The 16491-nt window shown below is 31.1% G+C and overlaps 1 protein-coding gene and 1 long non-coding RNA gene across 4 annotated transcripts in view; one reads left to right on the forward strand and one right to left on the reverse strand.

Moving 5' to 3' along the window:
- LOC143046214 (polycystin-1-like protein 2) overlaps positions 1-7879 on the forward strand; it is a 96229-nt gene extending 88350 nt beyond the window's left edge. Inside the window, exon 24 of one of the 2 annotated variants that reach the window (XM_076219256.1) lies at positions 5957-7840. In XM_076219256.1, the coding sequence (XP_076075371.1) occupies positions 5957-7305 (1349 nt within the window). In that variant the 3' untranslated portion in view covers positions 7306-7840. Of the gene's footprint in view, positions 1-5956 lie in introns of both variants that reach the window. The other variant, XM_076219257.1, reaches the window with a different exon arrangement.
- On the reverse strand, positions 973-5649 carry LOC143046213 (uncharacterized). Of its 2 annotated transcripts, none has more exons than XR_012969095.1 (5): positions 5005-5649; positions 3694-3757; positions 3124-3211; positions 2298-2431; positions 973-1559 (listed from the first exon to the last, which is right to left on the reverse strand). It is a non-coding gene; the product is annotated as an uncharacterized LOC143046213 (long non-coding RNA). The 2 variants fall into 2 exon arrangements; XR_012969094.1 differs by having other exon boundaries at positions 3128-3211; positions 5005-5648.
- Positions 7880-16491: the final 8612 nt, after the last annotated feature.

The raw sequence follows: 16491 nt of genomic DNA on the forward strand, positions 1-16491 counted from the left end.
AAAAATCTCCTTTTTTGCTAAATTTTCAAAAGTGTATCTACCTATTGGTCCCATAATCTTCACAACCTTTGTTAATAAAGACCATTTGATGATATTCAAAAGATCTTGGTTTGGTTTCAACCTTTAGGGGTCAACAGGTCAAAAGGTCAAGTAATTTTAGGAGCTAAAATTATACAATGACCTCCTTTTTTGCTCAATTTTCTATAGTAAACTTACCTTTATGTACTATAATCTTTCATTACATTTGTTAATTGTGATAACTTTATGATATGCATTAGATATAGGATTAGCTTCAACCTTGAGGTCAAAAGGTCAAAGGTCAAGGTAATTTTAGGACCTGAAATATGAAAATTCTCTCCTTTTTGCTCATATTTCAAAAGTATATAATAAAAAGAAGATGTTGTATGATTGCCAATGAGACAACTTTCTACAAGAGACCAAGATGACACAGAAATTAAGTTATAGGTAACTACGGCCTTCAACAATGAGCAAAGCCTATACCGCATAGTCAGCTTTAAAAGGTCCAAAATGGCAATGTAAAACAATTCAAACAAGAAAACACACGGCCTTATTTAAAAAAAAAATGATCAAAAAACAAATATTTTACACACAAACAAACCACAACCACTGAATAACAGGCTCCTGACTTGGGACAGACACATACATACATAATGTGGTGGGGTTAAACATGTTGGACAATATTTATGGTTTTGCTACATGTTTTCGATTTTGTCCAATGTGCAACACCAGACATCACATGAAAGCATTAGGGCTCAGACTGAGGATGCATTTTCTTATATTTCACACCAGCATTAACAAGAGCTCATTAAAAAATACCCCATCATTCCTGTTCAACATTGAACTCAGTTAGGTTAATTATCTCCCATGAAATATTTCAGAAAGTGTTTATTCTACTTCATGCACATAATAAATAATAGAAATAATCTTCTTCGATGATATTAATAAACTCTATCACATTTCAATATTTATTTGTACATTATCATGAAAGTATAACATGGTCATGATGGTTCAAAGGATACAAATAAATATTATCATATCTATATATACAATGTACAATCAATATTAAATCTTTTGAATATTAACATTGATCAATAAACCATGACAATTAGATCAGGATCAATCATACAGTATACCAAATTAAGCAGACCTATTGCTTTTTGAATCTGATACATGGACTTGACCATGGGTACATAACTTTTTTCACTGATCCATGAAATGTGGTCAATGTCAAGGGAAAACAGTTTTACAGACATGAGGAACTTTCAATTCATGCTCATTGCAAGTATAGATATCATATTATTCATAAGAGAGAGAATTAACATTAAAAACATTAATAAAAATTGCTGAGTTCAAAATATCTGTAATGCAGCAACAACTTTTCTCTTTAGTCTAAGGTTGGTCAAATCCGGAATCCCACACAATTCCTGTTATGTCTTCAGCCCCTGATGGTATTGGAGCTTTTAGTACCACATTATATCAATACTGGCTGCCAGTTTCATATTCCATCTCTTTGATATGAGAGATAACATCTTGCCTAACTGAAAGTAAAAAAGAAAATTCATCACAAATTAATTAAAACTTTTAAATTTAGCATTCTGAAGAAGAAAACTATCACTATACTGTATATGGTTGAAAGCAATCTGACTACCAAATGTGTTTATGTGTTGCAACACTGAGGGATGTTCCAGAAATAAATGTAGGGGGATCAGGGGTCAGAAAACACTTTTTATTTCACCCCCACCATGCATAATATTTCATTTGTCATTTCAGTGCCTTTTATAGCTGAATATGCGGTATGGGCTTTGCTCATTGTTGAAGGCCTTACAATGACCTGTAGCTGTTAATTTCTATGTCACTTGGTTTCTTGTATCTTTGGCAATCATATGACATCTTCTTTTGTATATAAATAGGGGCATTAAAAAAAAGATTGTAAAGTTCTAGATTTCTTTTTTCTTTTTTTTAATAGAAGTCATTGACTTTCAAATATACACTACAGCTCAGGTGGATTTTGCGTTGTCCACCCGTCCACAGTGGGAGTGGGCAAACTTTCTAGCTTGTCAACTCTGCCCACCCATAGGAGTGGGCATGCAATTTCTTTTGTTTAATCAAAAGACTTGCAAGTACAATCAATTGAAAAAAAGCAGATAAGCATTAGATATCAATATTTTAACAAAAAAGAGATTAAAGTTGGAGTGGGCTGGTGGAAAAAGCAAAATCCACCCAGGCTGTTGTGTAGCACTGTTCAAACATAATTGATTAAATGTTAGCTAACATACTCAATCAGTTGTTTCAAAGTCCAAAGAAGGATGTAGATGTATTCATAGGTCTCTCAACATTTGAAAATGTCTGCTTGGGTGTGGCATTTTGTATCTGGTGGATATATCTGCATCTTGATCTCACAGGCTAATTTCTACAAGAAGCAAATTATAGTTTAACAAATATGTAAACAGCAGAGTAATCTGAGTTCACTTAGTAATAGGCATTTTTAGTTTGATAATGGGTAATTTTTTAATAAAGTTCAATCTAGTTTATCCCTGCCACATTCTGTATGTGCCTGTCCCAAGTCAGGAACCAGTAATTCAGTAGTTGTATTTTAATGCTGTATAACCAATAATTCAGTAGTTGTATTTAGTCTTCTCCTTTGAATTGTTTAAATTTATAGCTGATTATGTAGTATGGGTTTGTCTTTTTGTGTAAGGTTGTATGGTGACTTAAAGTGGTTCCTTTATATGTCATGTGAAGTACATGTATTGGGGAGAGTTTTCATATTGGCAATCATACCACATCTTCTTATTTTCAAAAGGCTTTGTACCAATGCAAGCATTATGAATATTTAATCCAACTTTATAGATTTAATTTTCAAACTCTATCCATTATAAGATAAATCATGGACAAATAGAGAAACAAATAGACTAAAATTTTGATAGTACTAAGTAGTTATCAGCTTTTAAACAGGTTAGATAACTCTCTAATACATGTAAACATGGAACATGTACATATGTGTTCATGTTTCATATCTATATTTTTTAAAGACAAGGCATAATATACATGATATAACAATAAACATGAACATGTATCTTAGAAAACTGCTCTATTTATTACCTACATGTATGCCCATTTGTGTTTGTCTGTGTATTAGGTAAATGTAGCATAAGTTCTCCACAGTCATTAACAAGGTTAATTAGCATCTCTGAAATTTAATTAAAAAGTTCCTTGTCATCATTGATACATTGATCATGTACATGTACATATAGATATACAAATGTAAATAAAAATTGGTTATAATACAATGTAATTTGTATCTATATATAAGTTAAGTTCAGACATGTTTCAAATAATTTTAGGTACAACCATTTATTTCATTCATTTATCAATGACACTACAACAATTGACAACAAAATTGCTATCAATCTGAACACAAAAAAAAAACCTGTGTATTATTTAATGAAAATACACACCATTAGTCTTTATACATGTATCATGTTTTGATTATTTACTGACCCCTAATGTACATTTAAATTAACAGTGACAGATGGCAGAAATACATATACAACTGTACAAATTACAAGATACATGTATCTTCATTATCATATAAATGAAAGAAGAGTAATACATGTATGCTACATTTCTTGGGATGATAATCAAAAATATCTCAGATAATCTGCATCTTACCTTATCAATTGTGTTTTGTAGGTTTGGAGGGATTAATGTCACATCTTTAACAAGGATGGTTTCTCTAAAAAATGAAATATAAATTTCTGTTACAAAAATGTTCTTCATTTTGATAGCACATAGATAAGGAATGTATATATGTAGCAGTACAATGTACATGTACATCATTTGTACATGTATGTATGTACAAATGATGTTTGTTAGTTTATAATACAACAAATTTTCTTACCAAATATAATAAAGTGAAAACTGGACATATATTAAAAAACACATACATTTTATAATAGAATAATATTTGTTGTAAAAATGCTATTTGCCAATGTACATGTACATGATGTAATAAAAAGAATAAATAATCAAAGAATTCAAATATTGAAAAGCTTTACAACTTGTGACCTTACAACGCTGAAAATTTACTCAGGGAAAATGCACCTTGGTGAACTTGTGTCTTATTCGCTCAGTCGTTGAATATTTGTCTGTATTTAAATTTTTCGACTAGTTATTGTATAAACAAAATTAAATATAGTATGGATATCAGATTAAAATGGGAAGTACACGTACATTGTTTTGTACATGTAAAGTATCAACTTCTTCTTACATTTATAGAAATTAAACAGAAAAAACTCCCAGATATATACATGTACATGTATGAACGGTCAATTGTTTGTTTGCTCTTTATTTATGTTTCTTTGTATCCTACATCATGTACATGAGCATTTGACTTTTAATCAAATACTGATTAAATTATCAGATGATTTTTAGATGGATATTATCAAATATATATTACTATACTAGTCATGCTAGTATATACATGTATCAATTAATTAGTGTTGTGGCAGTGTCTGTGTCAATGTGACAAGTTTAACAGCCATTGATGGTTCATGCTACATGATGATCATACATGTACATTGTACATGTATGTGTACCATGGCAATTCAACTTTTGAACATGTTGAAGGGTAGCCTTGGCTTGAAATTCCCTCAATTGTCTGATAGCATGCATGTTTTCCTATTTAGTTCTACTGCACTTTTGTTTAATGCTTTCTTGCAATTGTTATCTATATGTTTGTATTTGTTTTTCGCCTTGACTTGGGTGTTTGTTCCTTAAATTATTACAAACATATAAACTGACCGACCTGGATTATTTTTTAAATAATCATTTTTTTCATACATGTATCTAGTTTAGATTACTATGACATCTAACTGTCTAACGGCTGTTTTGCCAGACAAGCTGGTGTCGTGGGGCATAATTAACATGACAATGTTGTCCAACTCAAGTTTTAAAATGTTTGGATTTGAAAACGCAAATTACCTGGCACCTGCTCAAAGTTTTACACTGAAGCTTGGCATCACTCAGCTTGGCCTTTGGTTTACTAGGTTCTCCATGTTAGGAACCATAAGAAAGTCGGTTCAATTCCATCCAGATATACACTTAACATATGAATACAGAACTTTAAAACATAAAAATGAACGATCCATTCAAATCGTCTCCCAGAGCAGATCGCCAGATGAAAAGGACAAGTGCGTGATGTGTTTACATTCCTTCTATCAACTAATCTTCCTATGCCGGTACAACATATTTGACAACCAGTTGCATCCAAACTGCACACATTATTTCCGCATCACGATAAGACGAAGAGACTTAAATCGGCGTACTATTTTGGTTAAAACGCCTTCGTCTGTCTTGGCAGCCGACCGAGTCGTCCATATTTGTTTACCATAACTTCTGTTTCCGGATTGTCAAAATTGGGCAATTTATAGAAAAAATGAGCGTTTACTCTATAGTTAATGAAAATATACTTCAATTAAGCCTTTCTGATATTTAAATTGTCATTTTAAAAATAATAACTATACTTTCGCTTACTAGGCGGAAAATACCGAGGTGTTGAAAAAATTTACACCTCGGTAAACTCCGGAAAATTTTCCGTAAATCTTTATTATGGGTCGGATACCTTAATTTTGAAATAAGGTGTAAAATTGGAAAAGAACTCGATACTACACTGGGCTAATTAGAAATTAAACAAGCATTGTTTTTTAATGTCTGGAAAATTGGGACTTTACGTAAATTTTGATAGCATGGAAAAGCGTAATGTGAATATTCAACAGGCCGTCAAATATCTTTTATTTAACGTATTAATGTTGATATATTCGAAGATAAAGTATTGATATATAAGAAAAGACGTCAAAACTTTCATATTAGACAATTTATCATTATTTGCTTTAAACTATTAGTGCTAAAATATATTTAATATTTTTTTTTTAAGAATCATGCAAGACACAATTATGGGATAATATTACTACTTGTTATGAGAAGTATTCTATCCACTCAGAAGACGATCACAGCTACTGTGTTGGATGGGAGTCACCTCCATGTGTTAGAGGTCAATCCGTCTACAATATGTCGTTTGCTGCATGGAAGTTTGTATCGTCTGCTGACATATGGGGATTACCTGTCAATGGGTTACATTCTTATTACAGTGGAGGGGGGTATATAGCAGAATTTGTTGTCAATTACAACATTTCACGAGTAATTCTCGGGGATTTATACAAATACACCTGGATAGACCGTCAGACGAGAGCTATATTTACAGAGTTTACATTGTACAACGCCAATGATAATGTGTTTACTTATGTAACATTTTTGAGCGAATTCCCAGAAACTGGAGGCGTAATCACAAGTTTTACAATTCAACCGTTCAGGCCGTATCAGCATATTGGAAGTCTTGGTCTGTTCGTTTTTATATGTGAAATAATTCTTGTGATCGGTATGGTTGTTTTCGCAATAAGGAAAATCGTGTTCCTTTGTCAGCATTGGAGAAAGTCTTATAGAGATTTATGGCACATCCTTGACATGTTAATAATAATTTTATTTTTTATATGTAGTATAATGTACATTGTAAGATGGATTATGATCAATGCTGCAATGGACGAATTTGAGAAAAATAAAAACAAATTTGTAAACTTCAGTCACATAGCATCATGGGATGAGATATTTAATGTTTTTCTGGCATTCACAATATGTCTGACAACGTTCCGAGTCATGAGAATTCTTAGCTACAATGAAAGAATAAATCAAATGGGGAATGTACTTTCCAATGTTAGCCGAGATCTTTGTGGATGTTTCGTTATTTCATTTTTGGTATATACTGCATTTATTTTATCCGGACATCTCTTTTTCGGTAGATATTTGGAAACATACAAAGACTTGTTCGTGTCATCGACAACTTTGATCAATGCTATAATTGGTAGAAACAGCATAAATGATTTGTTTTCCATAGAACCGGTCCTTGGTAGGGTTTATTATTTTCTATTTGTATTATTTTTACTATGGATTTTGATGACCATGTTGAATGCTACATTAAATGTCGGAATAACATCAGTTCGACAAAAACACATTGAATCACAATACGGCTTTACAGATATCCTATTAAGTGTCTTTGGTGAAACCGTCGGGTCAGTTATGGCATCGTATAAACCAAAAGATGTTAAAGAGAAAGACAAGCAAAACAAATACCTTTGGAATGAGGATACATCAATTGATATTGAAAGTATACGCTTTTCTACAGATAAATCTAAGCAGAAGCTAGGAGAAAACCAAGATGGATGGTGGTAAAGGGCTTTATATATAAGACTATCTTAATTTCCATTGAGTTCAGTAGAATAACACAACGTAATCAGTTTTATGTGGACATATATTGTTTTCTTTATTAGTTTAAGTGTTAGTTGTCTTTTGCTATTCAGAATATTTCGCTTCTTAATGAATATAAAAAACACAATTTCCTCTTTTCATAATATTATCTATGCTTGTGTGTTAAAAAAAAAAAACGTTTGAAATTTTCTTGTCTGTAATCATTTTGCTTCCTTTCCCTGCAAAACATATTCTGCTGCAAATGAGTAGACACGTTTTTGAAGCCATTACAAAGTTAAGGTGAACTGAAGTTTGAATAATTTATAAACGAAAGTATATTGAGATAACTACAATTAAACTGTTTTTACTATTAAAGAGCTATATAGCAGTGTTGTTTTATATAGTATGGTGTTTTTTCAGTCAGTGCCTTTGAAGCAGAAAAAAAACATGTGCCCTTTAGTAATCTGTAACTGAACGATGAGTTCATATGAATTCTAAATGATATGCCTTAACCCTTATTTCATACAAACAATGTAATAATAAAAAGTTTTGTATATAATTCCTCGTAGGTTTAATGTCATATAACTATAAATGAGACAAGTTATTAATAATGTAAATGTTATTTTTTGTCTATTTTGCCCTATCTTTGGTAGCTATTGTTAAATTTGGATTTTACCAGTATACGTTCTCTGTTGTATAGTCTTGTCTGTGACTTGCTTAAACAGTTGTGAATTGAATTAACAGTAGTGATTTCATTGAATAACTGAATAAAATTATATTCGCATTGTTGTTGTTTTTTATAAACCCGAACTCAAACAACTTAATAAATAATACATACATATACAATAAGAAGTGGTCTTATAGTTGCATATGTTTTCATCAAAACACAAATTATCTTCATATATCTAACATAGATGTATTACTTTAAAACCAACATATGGTCAAGTTTATGTGTTTTAGATAAACTGTATAATAAACCTGAATTATCCAGAATTTACATATTAAGAAAGAAACGATTTGACTTATTGCTATTTGTTCTTGCAGAAAATGGGAGTTTTATTTCGTTCCCAAGAGTTAGGAAAACTTTGGTTTTTATTTTAAGATTTAGATATCAAGCGATCTGAAGCATATAATCCCCATTCTGTTTTAGTCTTACTCAGTTGAGATTCGACGATTACACGATTTTCACATAATAACTTTCAAATAAAAAATGTTTGTAAGTCATGAACGTTTAATTGTAACTGATTAAAGGTATTTTTGTATAAAATAGAAGTAGCACATTATAAATTGTATCCATCCGAAGAGTGCTCTACAAGAAAGTTAGGGGTCTTAATGACCGAATGGGTTAAGTAGTTACTAATGTATTGAAATCACTGGTTAGTCAACACTGACATTGTGAGTTTGATACCCGCTATTGTGGGTGCACTCGACTCCAATCTTAATTGAATAGGATTGTCAATTTTCCTATTGAAGGTCGGTGGTTTTCTCTGGGCACTCCGGCTTCCTCCACCAATAATAACTGGCCCCTACGAAATAGCCTAAATGCGGTGCTTAAAAGTGGTGTTAAAACACCAAAAATTAATCAAGAAAGAAAGAAAGCAGAAACAACATACCACCGTTAAACTTCGACGATTGTCTCTTTATTGATGTATGGATTATTAGTGAAGTTACAAAAAAGTTAAAGCACAAAAATACTGAACTCACAGGAAAATCAAATCGGAAAGTCCCTAATCATGGCAAAATTCAAATTACAAAACACATCAAAAACGAATGGACAACAACTGTCATATTCCTGACTTGGTACAGGCATTTTCAAATGTAGAAAATGAAAGATTAAACCTGGTTTTATAGCGCTAAACCTCTCACTTTGTATGACAGTCTTATCAAGTTCCGTTATATTTACAGTGATGCGTGAATACATAATAAATAGAACAGTCAAAATATGGGTACAGCACTCATCATCGTGTTACAACTTTAAAAGAAACAATTGCTTTGCGTGTCTGAAGTCAGAAAATTTTATGCGTCACATATTTTTGTCGTTCAACGTTTATACAAACAATTTTATAATTTGATATGGGCAATGATAGCATACAGGGTAGCATCTACAAATGGTTCATTCCACTACGTGATTAAATAATTTTGACGTTTGTGGTTCAACGTATTTTTAAATTTATATAGAAATATAACATAATGACATATTATAACACACTGACAGGATCTATTAAAGTACAGAGTCATGCCATTAGAACCAAAGAAACACAAAAGTGGCATATACAAAACACACCAGTAAAAATGGAAGATAATACAAACACATTTACGGGATGTATAAGTACCGAGCCACGTTAAATGGATATCACAGTAAATAATCCAAAAGTAAAAGTAATATTAATAATAGAACAAAGACAAATGAAAGAACAATATAACACGTTGTTAAGATGATAAACAACGTCAGTACGCAGAATCTATACAAGCAAATTTTATTACGTTGCAACAATTACAGATAAGCACCTTTATCCAATGCATTTCTCTGTCAAAAATATAGTAATGAATAGAAATGGGGTGTACATCAGTGAGACATTAATTCAACGACGAAAATAATCAAAGGTGCTGTAGTCATCAATAATTGACAGGAAATTAATGTTATGCCATGATAAAAGAATGTTAATATATCAAATGTTTATAAAACTATAAATTTTTCGAAATGCCAAGGATTTTATACCACAGGAATAGATTACCATAGGTGATTTTGGGCAAAACCTTTTGGAATATTTGGTCCTCATCCTCTTCAATTTTGAACTTAATTTTGCTTTTCATTTTTTTTATTTGAACACCACCGGTGAGTCTTTTATAGGTGAAACACATGTGTGACATACACAATTTTGATCCGGGTATCTATGATGAGTTTAATAACACATGCAACTATGTTTTTTTAATTTTTTTATTTAAATGCATTTTCGCCTTTATATGGTACTCCTATGGCGATAAAACATTAAAATGTTTCTGTATAAAAACACTCAGATGTGGTATGATTGCTAATGAGACAATCATCCACCAAATTGCAAAATGAAGTGGATGTGGTCAACTATAGGCAATCGTACGACCATAGATAATGGACAAAACCCCTACCATGTAGTCTACTATAAAAGGACATGAAAAAAGTATGAAACAATTCAATTGAGAAAACTAACGGTTTTATTTATAAGAAATCAATTTACGAAAACGATTATGACTTACATCAATAAAAGGCAACTAACTGAACTAGATAAGACATATGGGCATATAAAATGATATTGCGGGGGAAAACATGTTTGTGTTACAGCTCAACATAATAAAAACACTATAGAATCAGTTCAAAAGGGTTTAACTCATATGATTGATACAAAGTAAAAAAGCATATAACAATTCCAAGTCGGACGTGACAGAGTAACAGATAATGACTAAAAACAAAAATCCTTTATATCAGACTAAAATATTATTAGTTACATAGTGTGCTAGTGATCTAATACGGTATATATCGCTCTCACCCCATATGGAATTTTACTGACCCCATATATACCGTATTACGTCACAAGCACACTATGAAACGAATTTATATTACCGACTATCTTAACGTGTAAAATTTAGACTAGTGACCTATCAAAATGAGCAAGTCTTTGATACAGTTAGCATTAATATGATTAAGAAACTTTTTCCTTTGATCCTACAAAAACAGATGCCAACAATGACAATTTGTCAGATTTAAATGTGTTTTATGAATTTATTTCACTTTATCATCACTTTCTTCGTCTGTTGAAACCTTTAAGATTTTTTCTCAGTACTGTTTTGTTTTTCTAAAGGGACGTATCACCACTACTAACCGTGTATGAAATAAGCCCCGCCCCTTTATTACCTTGTATGGAATATAAAGGGACGTAACTCCACTACTAATCGTGTATGAAATAAGTCCCCCTCCCAACTAACCTAATATTAAATATACACGGTTTCCACGAGGACGTTTTAAACCAATCATATTCCTAGAAATGTATAGGAGGTAAGATAATGATCAGTACATATTCAACATCTAATTCTTTTAGTGTAAAGACATCAACAATCAGAGAAAAACATGACATTGCCCAGTGCCAAAATATAGGTATCGGCGAATGTATAACCGTGAAAGACCATATGTGTATAACTATAAATTTAGTATAGTTTTAATTTACTTATAACAGAATCAATATTTATACCACTAAAAACACCATTTAAAGATAGTAACACAGTGTTGAAATGATAACCTTTTAGAATTCTACGTATCTATAAATCCCTAGTTTTCACATTTTAAAAAGTGTGTGCATTTCTAATGACAATAAATCCAGAAAAGCGAATCGAAAGCACAAAACTTTTCATCTATATATAGACGTTAAAAATCCTTTCAGTCTTCTTTGAAAAAATATGTTTTTGATAAATGAATGACTAATGAATACATGACACTTGGTTATTGATAAATAAATATTTGTATTTACGATGAAGATATCAATTATACAGATCTGTTATCAGAATACATGTGTGCTCGACGTCAACTTTAATACCCCGAATGTATTGTACAATTATAAGTGATAAATTGGATCACAAAAAAATAGGCAGGCCAAAACGACGAAAGCAACTTTAGGAAACCAACATAATATAGTCTCCAATCTAAAATAATTTGAAACAATTTAAATAAGAAAAAAGTAAAATCACAAAAATACTGAACTCTGAGGAAATTCAAAACGGAAAGTCCCTAATCAAATGGCAAAAACAAATAATAAAACACATCAAACGTATGGACAACAACTGTAATATTCCTGATTTGGTACAGGCATTTTCGAATGAAGAAAACGGTGGATTGAACCTGGTTTTTTTTAGCGCTTAAGGAGGCTCGAAAGTACAAAAAATTAACAAAAAAAATGGACACTTTTCTTTTTCATTACAAATTTTATTTATTACATTATTAGTTGTTACACTATGATATGGTACAAAAGGTACAAAATCTACCAAAATCAATATCTTTTGGCACCAGATGACTTTTAAAATGTTTATATCATTGAAAAAACTCCAATTTATCTGCCTTTGGTGAAAAAATGCCATTTTTTTGTATTAAAGTTGAAATGTGTTTTTTAATTCATCGGTGACCTATAATTTTTATCATTATTTTCACATAAGCTGTACTTAAACTAAACTATTGTAAAATTTAAGCAATTTCTGTAGGTTAGTTCATTTTTTATTTTAATATTACTGTTTTTTCTCCTATCAGTTCAACAGAAAAAAAGTAACTTAACAAAAATGCATGCTTAGATAGATTAGACCGTTGGTTTTCCCGTTTGAATGGTTTTACACTAGTAATTTTGGGGCCCTTTATAGCTTGTTGTTCGGTGTGAGCCAAGGCTCCGTGTTGAAGGCCGTACTTTAACCTATAATGGTTTACTTTTTAAATTGTTATTTGTATGGAGAGTTGTCTCATTGGCACTCACACCACATCTTCCTATATCTATTCTTTCGAAGGCAGTGACCCCATATTTTTATTTTGTTTTTCGATAAGGTATAGGATAAAGTGTATTTATAGAAAAAAAAAGCGAAATCATATATTTAAAAAAATATTTCGTATAATCATTTGAGGAATATATTCTCAGTCTAAGCCCATCGAATTCTTCCAATCTCAATATAGTTACAACTTGTTATTGAATAGTACTTGGTAAACCTCACAATATATAGTTTGAAAACTCAACTTTCTCGAGTTGATAGTTATAGTTATGTAGTGTGGTAGAATTTAAATGCTTTTTGTTGATATCCATATGTTGAACTGCAGATGCTTTTCCATTAGTGGACTGTTTTTCTTATTAGAAATTAACACCGAGCTAATTTTGTCTTAAAACAGATTTCGAGTAAAAAAATTAAAATTGTTAGATTAAATGTTGTCATTATTTATTAAAGACTAAATGCTCTTGTAATACCGACCACTATAATTAATTCCATAAACAAATACCTTGGTTACTTTCCATTCAGTTGTAAAACCGGTCACTGGTATAGTTTATTAATTTCCATTTGTATTATTTTTATTATAGATTTTGATGACAATGTTGAATGCAACATTGAATGTCGGAATAATGTCAGTTCGAAACAAACTTATTGAATCACAATATGGCTTTACAGATATCCTATTGAGTGTCTTTGATAAATCCGTCGGGGTCAGTTGTGGCATCCTATAAATCAGAATCAAAGGATGTTAAAGAGAAAGAAAGGCAAAACAAATACCTATGGAATGAGGATATATCAATTAATATTGAAAGTATACGTTTTTCATCGGATAAATCAAGTCAGAAGCTAGGAAACTCGGAAGGATGGTGGTAAATGGCTGTATATATAAGACTATGTTATTAAGTACGGAATCCAATCACAAGTCGATATTCGTTCTTGTGGATATGTATTGTTTTCTTTATTAGTTCGTGTTTGTTATCTTTTGCTCTTCTGAATATTTCGCTTTTAAATGAATATAAGTAACAAAATTTCATCCCTTCATAAAATAATCTAAAGTTTTGTATATAATTTCTCGTATGTTGAATGTCATATAAGAATAAATGAGACAAGTTATTAATAACTTAAGTGTTTTTTTTTTCTATTTTGCCCTATCCGTAGTAGCTATCGTTAAATTTTGATTTTACCAATATAAGTTCTCTGTTGTATAGTCTTGTCTTTGACTTGCTGAAAAAGATGTGAAATGAATTATCAGTAGTGATGTCGTTGAATAGCTGAATAAAATTATATTCGCATTGTTGTTGTTTTTGTAAACCCGAACTGTAACAACTTAATAAATAATATATACATTTGATATAAGAAGTGTTCTTACACCTTCATATAACTAACATAGATGTATTACTTTAAAACCAACATATCGCCTAGTGTATGTGTTTGTGATAAACTGTATAATAAACCTGAACTATCCAGAATTTACATATTAAGAAAGAAATGACTTCACTTATTTATATATGTTCTTAAAGAAAATAAGAGTTGTATTTCGTTCCCCAGAGTTAGACAAACTTTTGTTTTTATTATAATATTTAGATATCAAGCGATCTGAAGCATAAAATACCCAGTCTGTTTTAGTCTTACTCCGTTTAGATTACTAACGATTACACGATTTACACATAATATCACGGCCGACACTCGGCTTACCGAGAGAATGGTTGGTTAATCTATATTGAGTATGCGGCTATATAGGCGGTTGGTCTGTTAAGAGTAAAACGCACAATTTTATGTTAAACTCTGTTAAATATACAGATTTTTGGCATATTATAAGAACCAAATCAAAAAAGAAAAGTGTCTGACAAAATTATATCTATCATAGAACATTTTCCCCCTGTAAAAACATTTTATAGTCTTCGCAATTTTCAGTAAAACTAAAAGGCGTCGCGCAAGTATGTGGTATTTATGCTTATACGCATAGAATTTTTTAAATAAAAGGCGAAACAAACAATTTTAGATATCATTTAAAGTACACAAAATAGTATTTCGGAACTAAAAAATAAATTGACATTAGTAAATATTTCATAATTGTAATACAACGTGAGTAATAGCACATTTCAGTGAATATTAGGGGAAACAAGTCTGTTAATGGGTCGGACAAAAAATTGTGTCAGTTAAGAGTTATTTAGCCACGACAATAGTTTTGCTACCTTTATATTTTCCCATTGAAAAAGTTCAGAAGGAAAAGTACTTGAGTAAAAAAATTACAATACGGTGCAACAGTATCCTTCTTGTGAGAGCATTTTATTTTGAATTTCTTTGCATTTTATTGAAGGGTGTGTCACTTCAATATAGCGTAATATAGATTGGCCGCTGGAATATGCATGCATTTATTATTAACGTTTTCAATCAGCCTTAATTTTTGTGTCTGTTCAAAGTAGCACGTTCTTAAATCCGACTGAACGTGTCTGTTTAATACAACACAGGGTACACATAACGTGTTGTCGTTCTCATAGTCACATGATATTTGCCACTGGAAGTTAAACCCTAATTCCTCCGCATCATCGAATTGGTTCTTTTGTTCTATTACTAAATCATATGTTGTTTGTTTACAAATCATTCCAAAGAAGTAAATGGAAAAGAGCGAATGCAGCTACATTTTGTTATCTTAAGTTTAAATTCATTTTATTCTGTTTAATTCCTTTCTACATAAGTGCAGAGGAGAACTTCAGACTATAAACTTCTAGCATTTGTCACCAATTTGAGTACAACGCAATCCGTTACTGTTTCACCCCCCCCCCCCCTTCCTGAAATTTTGTTTTGTTTGCACTTTACAATATTTACTGAGCTATCAGATCAGTCTTAAGTAAAATAAAGTGATATACATTGATAAAATTGCAAAGCATATACATAAATATCGTATAAATATTAATCTAAAAATAAGGAGACGTGGAATAAATGCCAAAACTGTTTTAACAATCATCTTCGAGGGTCTAATATGGAAAAGGGGTGTTTCGTGTCTGTATTCTTAAACAATTTTGTTTCTGTCTTTTTTTTTAGCAATGCATCACTCTTTACTGTCCTTATCTATCATTCTATATTCTGCGTCTCCATCCAGATTCTCGTGTATACCATGAGGATCCGGATTGGGGGTGTAGTTTATTTCTGTATTCTTTAAATTGTAATGTCTCTTTCTCTACATTTTATTTATTTTACTCATTATTCTTTCTCTATTCATTATATTTTAGCATCCCAATATATTTTACTTACTGTTGTTTAGTAAAATTACAACGTTTATCTCTGATTTATATACTGGTTACCAATGTTGATTGCAAATTGATGTCATTCATAACAACACAACAGAATCCACATAATATATGCGCCCATTCTTGGATGAAATTAATATTACTTTAATATTACACTTTTTGAGACCATTTTTATCAAATTTCAATTTCCGTTGTCTTAATTTATGTTTCATTGTTCATGTCTTGTTTCCGTATATTTTAGCCACTCCTCTTGAGCCTACTTATTTGATCCCAAAACACCCCATATAGCAATCAAATTATACAGTTCTTGTCATTCATAACTCTTAACAGACCATTAAAAGACCGGTTTTTATACATCCGACCCATTAACAGACCAGGTTTTTAATTAAAAAAAAAAGATTACTGTCACCAAAATGCAGATTTTCGTGTA

The sequence above is a fragment of the Mytilus galloprovincialis genome, chromosome 9, assembly GCF_965363235.1.
Source record: "Mytilus galloprovincialis chromosome 9, xbMytGall1.hap1.1, whole genome shotgun sequence".
Lineage (NCBI taxonomy): Eukaryota > Metazoa > Mollusca > Bivalvia > Mytilida > Mytilidae > Mytilus > Mytilus galloprovincialis.